This window comes from Primulina tabacum, chromosome 11, assembly GCF_025594145.1.
Source record: "Primulina tabacum isolate GXHZ01 chromosome 11, ASM2559414v2, whole genome shotgun sequence".
NCBI lineage: Eukaryota > Viridiplantae > Streptophyta > Magnoliopsida > Lamiales > Gesneriaceae > Primulina > Primulina tabacum.
In genome coordinates, this window is record NC_134560.1 from 39,003,371 (window position 1) to 39,018,562 (window position 15,192).

The window sequence follows — 15,192 nt, forward strand, 5'->3', positions numbered from 1 at the left end:
TATCTTCACGGAGAATCCGACTCGTTTCCACCCATTTACCCCCTCTCCAACCTTTAATGCGGCTTGGATCATCGCTCAACCGGCCACCATAATCTTAAATCTTGTCAATGTCTTCAACACCCTATCTCCAAATCCGCCACAATTTTTCTTATGGTCTTCACAGTGCACCAAATCATGATATTTTTTACGGGCTTGTCGGAATTTTCAGCATTCACGATTCCACTCTCAACATCCATCGTGTAACCATTTTCATGACATTAATTTTTTATCAGTTTGATGACCTCATTATCAGAAGATATGGAGATGTGTTTTGTTATTTACCAATTTGGATAATACAAGCATATACTTACATTAATACTCAGAAAGAGTAGAGTTTTTCTAAATAAAAAATAGAAACCTTACAATCTCATTTTAACCACACGCATCACAAGTAGAAAAATACAAAAATCAATTAATTTTCTTTCATCAGCAAAAAATTTCAATTTACGTGGACATGCCATGCCCACTCCAAAAAGACTATTTTCTTGAAATTTATTTTCACGGGTAACCCGACTCGTTTCTACTCATTTACCCCCTCTCCATCCTTCAATGCGACGTTGATCATAGCTCCATATACCACCGTACTCTTCAATCCTGTCAACTTCTTCAACACCGTATCACCATATTTCTTTGGCCTTTGCAGAGCACCAAATCACGATTTTCTTGAACGTACCCGTCGGAATCTTCAGCATTCATGATTCCACTCTCAGTATCCATCTTGTAACCATTTTCTTGATGGTACGACCTCATTATAAGAAGATACGAGGATGTGTTATGTTATTTACCAATTTGTATAACACAAACATATACTCACATCAATACTCAGAAAGTTGAGAGTTTTTCTAACCGCAAAATATCAACATTACAATATCAATTAAACCACACGAAGCACAAGTTGAAAGATATAAAAATCCACTAATTTTCTTTCATCTGCAAAAAAATCCAATTTACGTGGTCAGACACATTCCAAAAGGACTATTTTCTTGAATTTTATATTTACGAGGAAGACTCGTTTCCACCCATTTACCCCTCTCCAACCTTCAATGCGATGTGGATCGTCACTGCAATGGCCACCATACTCTTCAATCCAGTCAACGTCTTCAACACTGTATATCCAAATCTGTCACCATTTTTCTTCTGGCCTTCAAAATTCGCCAAATTATGATTTACTTGGACGGACTCCTCGGAATCTTCAGCATTCACGATTCCACTCTCAATATCCATCGTTAATCATTTTCTTGACAGTAATTTTTCATCAGTTCGACAACCTCGTTATAAGAAGATATGGGGATGTGTTTAATTATTTACCAATTTGGGTAACACAAGCATATACTCACATCAATGCTCAGAAAGATTAGAGTTTTTCTAACCAGAAAATAGCAACCTTAAAATCTCATTTAAACCACATGCAGCACAAGTAGAAAGATACGAAAATCCACTAATTTTCTTTCATCAGCAAGAAATAACTATTAACGTTGCCACGCCCACTCCAAATGACTATTTCTTGAAATTTATCTTCACGAGGAACTCGATTCGTTTCCACCAATTTACCGATCTCCAGCCTTCAAGGCTACGTGCATCATCGCTCCACAGGCTACTATACTCTTCAATCCTGTCAACCTCTTCAACATTGTATCTCTTAATCCGCCACCATTTTTTCTTCTAGCCTTCGTAGTGCACCAAATTATGATTTTTTTGAACAGGCTCGTCAGAATCTTTAGCATTCACAATTCCACTCTCACTATCCATCGTGTAACCATTTTCTTGACAGTAGACTTCATCATAAGAAGATATGAGGATATGTTTTGTTGTTTATCAATTTGGATAATACAAGCATATACTCACATCAATACTCAGAAAGAGGAGTGTTTATCTAGCCCAAAACTAGAAACCTTAAAATCTCATTTAAATTACACGCAGCAGAAGCAGAAAGATACAAAAATCCACTAATTTTCTTTCATCAACAAAAAATTCCTATTTGCATGGTCATGCCAGCTCTTAAAGACTATTTTCTTGAAATTTATCTTTACGGGGAACCCGGCTTGTTTCCACCCATTTACCCCCTCTCCAACCTTCCAGGCGAAGTGGGTCATCTCTCCATAGGCCACCATACTCTTCAATCATGTAAACGTCTTCAAAAATGTATCTCCAAATCTTCCACCATTTTTTTTGGCCTTCAGTTGTTCTGAAATTCTATCGACATATTATTTCCATCTATATGTTTATTTCCAAAATTTTCGAATAATTCTGTTCAAACCCTGAATCTGCCCAAAATGGCCTTAATACTTACTGTTTTCTAATTTTTATTATTACTGTTTATTTTAGGGAATGGCTCCACTGGCTCTCTTGAGACCTCGCACTCGTGCACATGACGTCATTCGCATGAAGCATCTTGCCCTCGACAACCAAGACCACCTGATTAAGCGCCTTAGAGCCTGACTAAGTGAGTGAAGGCAAGAAAACGAAGTGCTGATTGCATGTGAGGCAAAATTGCAAGAGAAACTAAAGAAGATTGTCATCACTGTGAACAATTAAGAGGAAACAACATCTCGCTAAGGGAAGATATCGAGACCTGTAAGCACCGAGAGGAGAGACTACGTAGAGACATTAAGGAATTAACTGAGGAAAAACAACATAATGCAAGGAACAAGATGAGGTTAGAGGAAGCCTGTGCCGCCATGAATACGAATACGAAAGTCACAATTAACGATCCGAATTCAACAAAAGGAAAATTGACTACGTATAGGAATATGAATATGAATATGAATGTGATGAATATGTTTATGTTGAAATGAAAATGTTTATGTTTAATTTTATGCATCTTCATGACAATGTTATTTTAGAGACAAGTATTTTCATTGTTGCATGTAAATTGTATATGTAGTACTTGTTATCAAGATTATGGTGTGTTGAGTCTTTAGACTTAATGAGTGTGATTGATGCAGGTGATTATGAAAATAATATTAAGGAAGGTCTTGATGGTTGACTTTGCTGGACTGAAGGTGCACATAACCCGAGGACCAGCGCTTATCTTTCCGCATTTATGTTTATGATTTATGTTAAAGATTTTACGACTATTTATTTATGCCTTTGAGATGTTTTTGAGAGGTTGATAGTATGAGCTATACTTTTCAAATAAGGCTTTTAGGTTTGATAAAATGTTGGATGATTTTATGTTTGGATTATTTTATTTGATTTTCAAATTATAGTTGATTGATTTATTTTTAAAATGGTGTCAAAAATAGTTTATATGGTTGTATATGTGTTCGACCGAATTGTGAGAGTTTAAAAAAAATTTCTAGTACTTTTTTTAAGAAAACGAGTAGTGGACGTTTCAGAAAAAGTAGCAATCATCGAGGACAGACTCAAAGTTGCACAAGACAGACAAAAGAGTTGGGCCAAGCTAATGGAATTCACAGTTGGTGAAAAGCTTATATAATGGTCTCACCAATGAAAATAGTCATCCAATTCAGTAACTGAATCCTCGGTACGTAAGACCATTTGAAATTCTGGAGAGGGTGGGTATATTGGCTCACAGACTAGCATTGCCACCAGATATGTCAAAGATTCACAATGTCTTCCACACAGGGCGAGAACTAAAATATAAAGAGGTCCCTATGCAATGGTCTAACCACACAGGGCGAGAAATTACTTGGGAGTTTGAACAGAAAATGTGCAAGCAATATTCTTACCTTTTCAAAGATCAAGTCAACTCAAGTTTAGAGAACGAAATTCCAATAAGAAGGGAGAGAACTGAGAACCACGGTTTTTGGGCATGTAATTATTAATTTAATTATATACATGTATAATATTTTATTTTCGGAATTTTGGTATTACTTTAAGTAATAAAAGTTCAAAAAAAAGAAATAATATATGGTATTCAAAATTTCAAACCAATAAATATATTAAATTCAAAAATCTAATGCAATATATTAAAGGATTTCGAAATTTAGGACTACAGTATCAATCAAATTTAGAAAAAAATTAATTAATGAAAGGTAACTTTTGCTCAACAAGGAAGCTAATTAATTTAATGTGGTCTAGGTATGTTATGAACCTGTACAAGAAAGCAATATACATTCAACCACCTAGTCCAATATAAATTCGAAAATTATATAAACTCGGGGACTAAGTTTTTGAGATTTAATAAGATTATATGTATGGAAGAATTATCTTCAAATTATGGAAGAAATATCAACCAAGTTATAGTAGGATTTTCACCTCACCACATATCAATACCCGGGTTTTTTTAAAAAATAATTTAATTTTTAAAATTAATTTCAAAAATAATTTTTTTAAAAAAAAGGTTTGCAAAACTACCACAATCCGGGTTTATGAAGCGCGGACGCTGCTCCACGTGAGCAGCGTCCGTGCTTCGTAAGTGCGGACGTGGCGCACACGTGGAGCCACGTCCGCGTGACGGAAACAACCGTCGCTCATATTAGCGACGGTTTAACAACCATCGCTATTCCGAAATTTTGGAATTTTCATTAACATCGTACATTGCACGCTACGGATAATTGTATTAACACGCCGCAGATAATAGTATTAACAGCGTGCACATGTACGACGCGGATAATCTTAAACTTTCAACGGTTTGCATCTTTGCAGCATGCAATGTGTGCTGCGAAAAATAAATTTGCGCGCTGCGAAAAACCATTTTTGTAGTAGTGAAGACAGAGAAAAAAACAGACAAAAATTCATCACGAAAAAAGTTTTTTCAGGAACCTCTACTATTCGACCTGGTTTTTTCAGTGATTCAGGGATGACTGACTTTCTTGTCTGTTTTTTTCTATGTTGAATATTAGAGGTTCCTAAAAAACCCAGTTTGAATAGTAGAGGTTCGTGAAAAAACTTATTTCGTGATGAATTTTTGTCTGTTTTTTTCTATGTCTTCACTACAACAAAAATAGTTTTTTGCTGCACGCAAATTCATTTTTCGCAGCGCACATTGCATGCTGCAAAGATGCAAGCCGTTGAAAGTTCAAGATTATCCGCGGCGTACATGTGCACGCTGTTAATACTATTATCTACGGCGTGTATATGCACGCCGTTAATACAATTATCCGTAGCGTGCAATGTACGACGTTAGTGAAAATTCCAAAATTTCGGAATAGCGATGGTTTTTAAACCGTCGCTAATATGATCGACGGTCTTTAAACCGTCGCTGATTCTATTTTAGCGACGGTTAATAAACAGTCGCTGATTCAATTTTAGCGACGGTTGTCAGCAACCGTCGTTGACTCAATTTTAGCGACGGTTGTTAAAAACCGTCGCGGATTCAATAACCGTCGCGGATTCCATTTTAGCGATTGTTCTTTTTATATAGTCCGTCGCTAAATATTCCTTCGCGCGGACGTGGCTCCACGTGTGCAGCGTCCGCGCTTCGTAAGCGCGGATTGTGGCAGTTTTGCAATTTTTTTTTTTAAAATTAAATTATTTTTAAAAAAACCCATCAATACCCCCATCCCATTCTCGAAAATTACATCTTTAAATTCACTTTATGTTACAAAAATCCTCTCCCCGAGTACTGTCAAAATTTTTGAGTCAAAGTTTTGTCAAGTATCGAAGTGCAACCCAAACGCTGTCTGAATGCATGCAGTGGTTCTTCAAGAATTTTGAACCAAGCTATCCATCTTCAAGTTCTTTTTTATATCAAATTTGAAGTAAATAGACTAGTTTTAAAACTATAAACTTTGTTTATGGCTTAGTTCGTTTTGGAAGCTTCGTTGGTACAATGAGCATTCAACTAGATATGAGTGAGAATCACCAACATACGATAAGTTTATGACCCTTACACAGTGAGGTTGTAACCGTTATATGGCATCACCTCCTTAGATGAGCAAAAATTAGGGATTTATATCAGTAAATCATTGAAAGTATATGAAATCCAGTGCTTATGCGAATGTTATGCTTACGTTTATGCATATGATATATGTTATACGAAATATGTTATGCATGATATTCGTTATGTATTTGCTTGAACAATCTTCGCTTACTGAGTGATGATCATATCACTCACCTCTCACTCTCTCTCCTCAAATAAGTCTGAAGAGCAAATCAAAGAAAAAGAACATGACCAATTTTGGGGCTGATAATAGAGAGGAATCAAGAAGTCTAGTTTAATTATGTTTTTAAAATTTTATTTTAATTCAAGTTGTAAGACGTTTTCGCAAGTTTATTTATGTTTTGGAATTTGTTCGTTGTAAAGACAGTGCCGATTATGTTTTATAAACTAGTTGACTAAACTTTTATATACAAGACTTATTTTCAATTGTGTGGTTGTTCCAACAATATCGATGTTGACTAACCTCGGGCACAAGACATGACAATTTACGGTAATTCAAATTCTAATTTTGGATGCTGACTTATGGTTTAGGAAAATTTATATGAAAGTGTTTTAATAATATATTGTTGTATAAACTTTCTATCCCAAAATATGCTTCCGATAAGAAGAGGAGTTAATGAAAAAGTTAAAGAAAGTAGGTGTAATAGTGCATCTTGATGCTTTGAATGATTTTGAAATATAATAAATATAGTAATAATAAGAGTAAAAAGAAGACGAAATTTTAATGTATCTAGTGCTTAATTGGTGTTCTAATGATAACCTTAGGATGAGCATTTTTAGGGGATTGTGGAGATAACAAATTACAAAAGCTTTGCTCATTTTTATTACATTTTTAATCAAATTTTATTTATTCAAAATGGATATATATATATATATATATATATATACACACACACATCATTTTCTACTCATTTTATGCTGAATCGAATGGTTAAGAAAATCTTGAAATATTAGATTGTTTCATCAAATATATGATATAATAAATATAACATGTAATATATTGTTAAATCCATCGTATGCGAAGAAACATTTCAGGCTATGAGTTGGGTCGAGAATTGTTACACTTTGTGCATTAATAAATAAAACTACATTCAAGTGTTCAGCAAAATGCAAAAAAATAAAGATAAAAAAATGTTTGTTTAAAGTTAAATAAATTTATGCAACTCTATACTTTGGATAAAACATGTACAGTGTAGGTGTGCACCCTTGCTTGTTTCAGTAAACTTCTGAATCAGCTTTCCACTAGTGTCCGAACAAACATATTTAAGGGGTGGGTCAAGTCTGTTCCTTAGAGCCTATTTAGCATTAGACTTCTGATTCGGGCTCCAAGATACAGAATAGCAGAGAATGGAATATCTCTAGGGAGACACAGTTGGAATGAGTAGAAAATGTCGCTCATATTAAATAAATAAGAAAAAGAACCCTCAAATTTCAAGCTCCATTTTCCCTAAAAGACTGGTTTTACTAATACGCAAAATACATTACCTTATCCAATCATCTTAAATTAAATCCAGGGTTCGTTCCTCCATGTACATCGTATGCATACATTCTAGTTTCAGAAGAAGGTTCATAAGTTCAAGCCTGAACAGCAGCACTATCACTAGAAGATGCAGGAAACAAATGAAAACAGGAAACTAACCTCAATATCCCACGACTTACACAAATGATTGATTTCAGCCAATTCTACGCGATCTAAACAATGAGTTTTATGGCAGCCGATCCTGAAATCACACTTAGTTGCATATCATATAACAGGTTGCTAGAATACAAGTATTTCGTCAAATTCCTCCAACCAATAAAAGGCACACTATATAGAAACAAACACTTCATTATGTCATCTTCGCATGTTCACTGGGTCAAACTAAGTTGATAAACAGAACATGATCATTAGCAGTGAATTTCGTGAAGTTAAAGTTCAGTAATTATGTACAGAAGAAGTTAGTTCATCACATACCCATAGTCACAGACACGACTTATTTGCCGCCTCTCGGCATACAACTTTTAATTTATCGTCAATCCCTGCTATATATAAAACTGCGAGATGCATACACCAGGCTATAGTCACGGTAGTCAAAATGCTGTACAGAGGTTGCTACTCTTCAAGTTAGAGGAACACTCCTGCTGGATGGGTCTCGAGGGGCTGCATATCCTGCTTCTTTTTGGCTCAGATATTCGAACATGTGAAATTGCCACTGCTAGAACGTCAACCAGTCCATTGTCATCTTCACCTATTTCAGTAGAACTACAAGAAGCGAAAGCTGGATTAGAGTCGTCACTGGGAGAGTTGAAGGACATTATTTGTTCTCTCTCTGACTCTAGTCTATCAGATGTTAGGTGCCTCGAAGTGGATCTCGAATGGTTCTTTATCTTTGATCTGAGAGTTAGGGTGTTAATAATTGGTTCTGTGTAGAATGAAATCCACGGATGTCCTGGAGGAAAGAGAATTTTTTCAAGTTAGCAAGAACATAACTCATTGTTTCGCAAAAGGGTCTCTAGAGTTGCCATTAGTAAATTCGGGAGCATAAGAAAACAAAAAACAGGTTCAGGTTCAAACACAAATCCAAAATAGGATACCCTCAATTTACTTTTCTTCAATTTAGTTTCCAACCCAAAAAATATGGACACAAATGAACTACATATTTTATAAGATTCGTTAAAACACTTCATCTTGAGCTTGTATCCCATATAAACATTTATGTACAAGCAAGAGTACGTAAAACAATGTCATGTCCAAACCAATGAAATGTATTTTAGTTCATTTGAGAAATAAATCAACATGAAAAGTTCTTGATGTTTTGCTATAGATCTAAATGATCATCCACAAATGATAATCCCCACCAAAGCAAGATAACCACATCTCTCAATACACTATTAATTTACATAAACAATATCGGAATTGATAAAACCAGATCACTTACTTAAAACTTCATTTGCAGTAAACCTCGTCGAGATACTTCGTGTCAACATTCCAGAGAGCAGGTCACGAGCAGATTGAGATATTGTTTCCCACATACCGCCACTAAAATCTAGTTTTTCTTTCTTAATAGCCTCGAACATAGTTTCCAAGGAATCTCCTTTAAATGGAAGCAGACCAACCAAAAGTGCGTGAAGCAGGATGCCAGCACTCCAGATGTCAACCTTCTCTGAGTAATCACCCACGAGAACTTCTGGAGCAACATAGGCAGGACTTCCAACGACACCAGTCAAGCTCTGACCTGTAATGGAAAATGCATTGGCATAAATGTTCCAACACCTTAAAATACCTTTAGCTCCTTTTTCAAACACTGTCACAGGATTAATTTTCCATCATAAGTTTTTTCCTATTATATTTTTAACACACGTGCACCCAAAGTGAGTTGAACTAGTCAACTAAGTTGCAGGAAAATTACTCCATCACAGACACCGTCGTAGCAGAAGTGAACGACTTCCATAAGCTGATAGAACTTAGATCTTGTTGATCCATTTAATCTAGTAGATTACATTTATTCAACGTAGTTTAGCCTTTCACTATCTGCTATGACTTGTTTCAAGTTTCAAGTAAAATAAAATGTCCAATTGGTTCCAATGGTGCTAACAAATTTTGCCTGTTTTCTTTTCAGTCAAATCTTCTCAGACAAATTGAAAGAAGCAAGTCCAAGTCTTTCTTATTCCCTTTCCCCCAACTTCTCTAGCTCAACAACAATGCACCTGCAGCCTTCCTACTATGGAAAGTCAAATACTATGTTTGCTCTGTGTGCGTGCGAGAGAAAGAGAGAGAAGTCAAGTATATTAACTTATCTCCTCCATATTGTAGGAAACAGAAACTTGCAAATACTTGACAACTTAGGACAACATAAACATTGTATACCGGTCCTTGAAATGACCTGCTGACTGATCGGGTGAGGTATTCATAATATAGTCCGCATCTCTCTCAAGTTAAACATACTCTTAGAGTAACGTGATAAGTTTATTCCACTGCTAAATCAAAGTTTAACACAATTGAAGTAAAAGGATAACTTTCTAACTCACGGAAATTCAAATGTTCATTCATAATAATCACCAAGGTATTGACATGGAAAGGATTCACCTAAATCAGAACCTTAATTTACTGTAAGACCGCTCAAACACTAAATTAGTTTAAAATCTGCTGGCCACAAGGCACAAAGTCTCAACGCAAGCAACGAAAGAAGGCATTCCTTAAACAATATAAATGACACATTTTACCCCCACATAACAGGTATCATAAAGAGTGTATTTTGAAATTACCGTCCAAAATTCTGACAGCTAATCCAAAGTCCGCGAGTTTCACTTGTCCAGAAGATGTTAGAAGGATATTTTCAGGTTTTATGTCCCTGTGAACAACCCCCATCTCATGGCAGTATCGCACGGCCAGCATCAGTTCCTTGATCATGTTAGCAGCCTTCTGCTCCGAATACAAGCCATGTTTAGCCATCTGATCAAGCAATCGTCCCCCAGAGCAAAGTTCCATTACTAGATGGAAAGATTCAGCATCTTCATACACTGCTTTCAATGTCACAACACCAGGATGACCCGAAAGATGCTGCATTATCTCCACTTCCCGATGCACAATCTCCTCCCCTTTGCGCAAAATCTTGCAAGCAAACTCCTCCCCAGTTGCCTTGCTCCTACACAACACTACCGACCCAAACTTTCCCTTTCCTATTGTTTTAGCCAACTCATAGTCCTGGTCGATCTTCTTCTTCCTACCTAATCGAGTTGCTGAATCAATGCATCCGATTTTCCTCTTAAGACCTCTACCTGGATGTTCCAAACTTGATGCCCCACATGCCGGAGCAGTGGCTATTCCATTAACAACACTTCGACATGAATCAACAATTTTCGAAACAACTACTTCCTTGCACTTCTTTTTCCTTCTTGAATAATCTTCCAGTGACAAATGTGACCAAAGAATCGCCAATTGAGTTTGTTCCTCAGAAACTTTTTCACATTCTCCCGAGATCTCGACTCCTTTCCTCTTCTTCCCAAGACAATCCATTAAAAGATATCTAAACTTCTAACTTTTTCGAAGTTCGAGAAATCATAAGCACTCTTAAAATCAAAGTAAATCTCACTATTAACTGAATCTCTTAAAAATACTTATCTAAAAAACTTAAACAATCAACTGAATCCTCCCTTCACCTAATTTTCCCAAATTCCGATCAATCTAAAAGCAATCAACCACTGAAGTTAAGGTACCAACCGATTAGAACTCCATATTTATGTAATATCCTGCAATTTTAGCATCAAAACCTAATGCAATCGATCCGACCACCCTGAATAAAAAGAAAAAAAAAGAAGATAGTTTCCTTCAGATATCAACTAAAGAAGTCCCAAGATCTCTCAGACTCTTACCTTCACATGCACAAAGTTTCTTGTATCTTTTTCCTGCAACGTGTTCACGTAAACGGTCGAGAAGTTATACCCATAACCTTGATCCTTCATTTTGCAAAACAATCTGCAATTTATTACGTAATCAATGCAGAGAAGAAACCCTAGGAAAATCCTGAATCAAATCCCCCAAATCTCTCCCGGAGAAAATCAGGAAAAATCAAAAGCTCGAGATCCATATGGCTGAAAAGGGATGAAGGCTACATATTTTTCGGCTATATTTACAGGCAATTCACGCAACGATTCGGAAAAGCTAGAGAGAGGAAGAACGAAAATGGGTAGAACAAAGGAGTCTTCTCCGAATAGGAAAAGGTAAAGCTGTGCGGTACATTTCCTGCTGTATTGTACAGTTCACTCTGTATTACTGTACGGGGGGACGCACGTGACCCTTTAAACGACCGCCGATGTTCTGCATTCGCGCGAATCTGAATCGATCCAACGGTGGAGGAAACACCTTTCGGGTTGGTATTAACGGTGGTGATTTGGTGGCACCATTAGACGGTTGGATTTGCTTCATCATTTATTATAGTTAATAAGTTTTTGATCTTTATTTATTTATTTATTTAAGCATTATTCATAAATTTATCGTTGTTATCTTAATTAATGAATCCTTAGTTTGCATACGTAAAACTTTCCTTTGAATATAAGCAATTAAAACGCAATTAAAACGAAATAATTTATGAATTTCTTTCCTAACACAATATCAATTGTATGATCAGGTCTCTCTACATCTGCGACAACACAGATGAATTGTTTCGATATATATTTATAATAAAAAAATAATAAAACTGACAAAAAAAAACAATATTTTTTACTCAAACTAACATGTATTATATAATATACTTTTGATATACAAAATAAGAACTTATACTAAACAATATTTTTGCATAACATAAATAATAAAAAATGAAATTTTTGCAGTAAAAAATTATACTTTGAACATAAAAGTAATATTTTTCATGGTTCGAATCGGAGGTTCGTCTCATAAATTTGACTCGACAGATAATTTTACAAAGATTTTTGTGTAATTATATATTATCAAAATATGTTGAGGTTGCAATTGGGATTGGTATCCACCTGGAGATAATATCTGTGCCTAATCGGGGCTTTCATGTTATATTGAGCCCACCAAACATGTGGTAGATCAACTTGTGGGTATCAAAGTTTGTTATAATTTATTTATTTATTATTCGGTTAATGTTATAATTGAATAAGTTTAAACTAAAAAATGTCAAAAAACATTACCAATACAAGTCCTTTAAATTCGTAGTGTGGTTGGAACCCGAACCAAACTCGACCTTTGTCATCCCTAAATACAACTAACTCGTTATCGATATTCATGATTTGAAAAATTGAAAAGACATGAATATGTTGTTTAATGTACGCCATTTTCATACAAAATCATCAAATTAAGCATAATATAATGATCTATGGCAAAAACTTGTGTTATCCATGAAACGGATCTCTTATTTGGGTCATCCATGAAAAAATATCACTTTTTATGCTAAGAGTATTACTTTATATTGTGAATATCGATAGGGTTGACACTTCTCACAGATAAAGATTCGTGATACCGTCTCTTGGGTTCCATCATCTAAATTTAGAGATTCCAAATCCAATTTAGTTTCTTTGATATTCTCAATTTTTTTTTAAAAAAAATAATTTCATCGGAGAGTTACATCTTGTACTTATGATAATCAATTTCAATAGTGTGTATTACTTTTATGGCAAAAACTTGTGTGAGACGGTCTCACATGTTGTATTTTGTGAGACATATCTCTTATTTGGGTCATCCATGAAAAAAATTAATTTTTATGCTAAGAGTATTACTTTTTATTGTGAATATCAGTAGGATTGACACGTGTTACAGATAAAGATTCGTGAATCCATATCACAAAATATCTGCTCCATTTTTATTTAGAGAGATTTCAAAATGCATTCCCACTTAATTTACACACTTTTAATTTTTGTTTGACTCAAATTCCTACAATAATAAAAAATCAATTACGGTAAGGCAAATATATGTAATTGAGAGCGTCGGTTGAAAAGCATGATTTCATGAATGTTCTTCCAGTTCAGTCTTCAATTCCTCGATTCAGCCACTTTGATTTAAATAACACCAGAAATTGGTCTATGATTCACGAGAGAGGATCATTTATTGGCTGCAAAAAAAATAGCGATCACTCGCTAATGCTCATAACATGTTTGATCAATTGTCACACTGAGGTGATATTGTAAGATAGAAATTTGAATTTGTAGCCTCATTTGTTAGAATCTGAGATTTTAACTTGAAAATGGGTTCTAGATATTTGCAAAATTGTCTTTTAGGAGCTAAACTTTTAATCGGCGGGCGAAATGGAGTGTTGCATTCAAGACTGGTGTTGTATCATTCCACAGGGGAAGAAGGAGAGGAGATTTTAACGTCGGAATGGTGTGAGAAGGCCTTTCTGAAGTTGAAGAAATGGAGCCATACGCTGAAAGAAGTGGATTTAATTGGTGGCAGGCTAGTGAATATTGAGGACGGTTCGAGAATCGTTGATGAAGCTTTGGAGCGCAAATTGCATGCTTTCAGATCCATTGTTAGGGCCTTCATTGGGATTCCTTTGATGCAAGAAACAATGAAAAATAATTTAATAGCTTCATTTGGTAGCCAAGATCAGTGCAGAGCTTTTCAGTGTTTTGGTAAGCCAAGTGAAAGAGAGAAACTTCAAGTAACTTCTTTGACTAAAGTTGCCGACATTTTGAGCATTTCTGCGCAGCAAAGGAAGTTGGTCAGGCATACCATATGCCCGCAGGTGACACAGCATCACATATGGATGGGTTCGCTTCAGGAGATACTGAATGGATTGAAATCTGATATTGACGTTCTGATTCATTGCCACCATCCAAGTAAACAAATAAGATTGGCGCAGCAAATAGTTGTTGGCTGTCTTAAGTTTCTCAAGTCGTTTACATCTTATGATGACCCTGAGTATACCTCCTGGATGCGGCCCAGACCTATAAAACAAGTGTTGGATTCCACCGAATCTCGCAAATGGGAGGAACTTCTTGAGATGTCCATCGATCTCATTAACTGTCTAGGTGATGAAAAGGAATCAGCTTTCCATGTTTCCAAACTTGAGGTAATGAAAGAAGGGCTCTATCAGATCAGGGATGTGTTGGTAGATAAGAACATTGGATACAAAGAGACTCGGCACCAGGAATATTTGGAGCAGAAGAAGTTGAAGACGACATTGGGTCACTCATCGCAATGTTTATTTACACTTCTGCTGTATTACCTTTATGGCAGTGTTAAAGATATTGAAGTGGAAGTTCGCGGAGGCACGCATACAGTTGCTGGCAGCGGTAACTTGTGCTTGTATATGGGTAAGATTCTTACATCAGATGAGGAAAAGGTCGTGTGGAATGGGGTGAAGCAACTGGATAAGGCTCTTGGCCTGTTCAAGTTTGTATGGGAGACAGCAAACATGGAAGGGAATTTGGAGGTGCAAGGCCATTTGTGGTGTGTTGGGTCTGAGAATAGGTCACTTTCTTATCGAGGGATTGTGTATTTCATACATGGTATAGATTTAAGATGATATTGGCACCCCACATAAAGGGAACTTTAATTTTCTCAATATTCCTAGTCTTCAGTTTGTGCGTCGAGTCGTACTTGAATCCAAATTTTTTTCGGGTTGGTGTCTGGTACTAATTTTAGTACAAACATATATTGAATACTTTTTTTTTAAGTTTTAGATTTTTATGTAATTAATAATTAAGAAAATATTACTCAAAATATATATATATATATAAGGAAATACAAAAGACAAATCCACAAATACTACTTGAAGATTTTTGTATTTGAAAATAGATATGACAATTTTTATTGAAGATGTTTTCGGATTTTAGCGAAGAAGGAAGAAAAAAACAGAAGAAAA

General features: G+C 35.6%; 2 protein-coding genes across 2 annotated transcripts; one reads left to right on the forward strand and one right to left on the reverse strand.

Moving 5' to 3' along the window:
- Positions 1–7,697: 7,697 nt before the first annotated feature.
- Positions 7,698–11,619, reverse strand: LOC142517998 (serine/threonine-protein kinase PEPKR2-like). The gene is made up of 4 exons (XM_075620564.1): positions 11,240–11,619; positions 10,133–11,160; positions 8,806–9,102; positions 7,698–8,316 (listed from the first exon to the last, which is right to left on the reverse strand). The coding sequence occupies exons 2-4, from the start codon at positions 10,881–10,883 to the stop codon at positions 7,958–7,960; spliced, it is 1,407 nt and encodes a 468-aa protein (XP_075476679.1). The 5' UTR covers positions 10,884–11,160; positions 11,240–11,619; the 3' UTR covers positions 7,698–7,957.
- A 1,603-nt stretch (positions 11,620–13,222) lies between these two features.
- Positions 13,223–14,883, forward strand: LOC142518210 (uncharacterized). The gene has a single exon (XM_075620934.1). It carries the CDS (start codon positions 13,570–13,572, stop codon positions 14,851–14,853), a length of 1,284 nt encoding a protein of 427 aa, XP_075477049.1. The 5' UTR covers positions 13,223–13,569; the 3' UTR covers positions 14,854–14,883.
- The last annotated feature ends 309 nt before the right edge of the window (positions 14,884–15,192 follow it).

Coding starts and splice junctions, on each gene's coding strand:
- LOC142517998 (XM_075620564.1), bottom strand. CDS start 10,883: ATGGATTGTCTTGGGAAGAAGAGGAAAGGAGTCGAGATCTCGGGAGAA. Junction 9,103..10,132: donor AGCTGTCAGAATTTTGGACG/GTAATTTCAAAA, acceptor TTTCCATTACAG/GTCAGAGCTTGACTGGTGTC. Junction 8,317..8,805: donor TACTGCAAATGAAGTTTTAA/GTAAGTGATCTG, acceptor TCTTTCCTCCAG/GACATCCGTGGATTTCATTC.
- LOC142518210 (XM_075620934.1), top strand. CDS start 13,570: ATGGGTTCTAGATATTTGCAAAATTGTCTTTTAGGAGCTAAACTTTTA.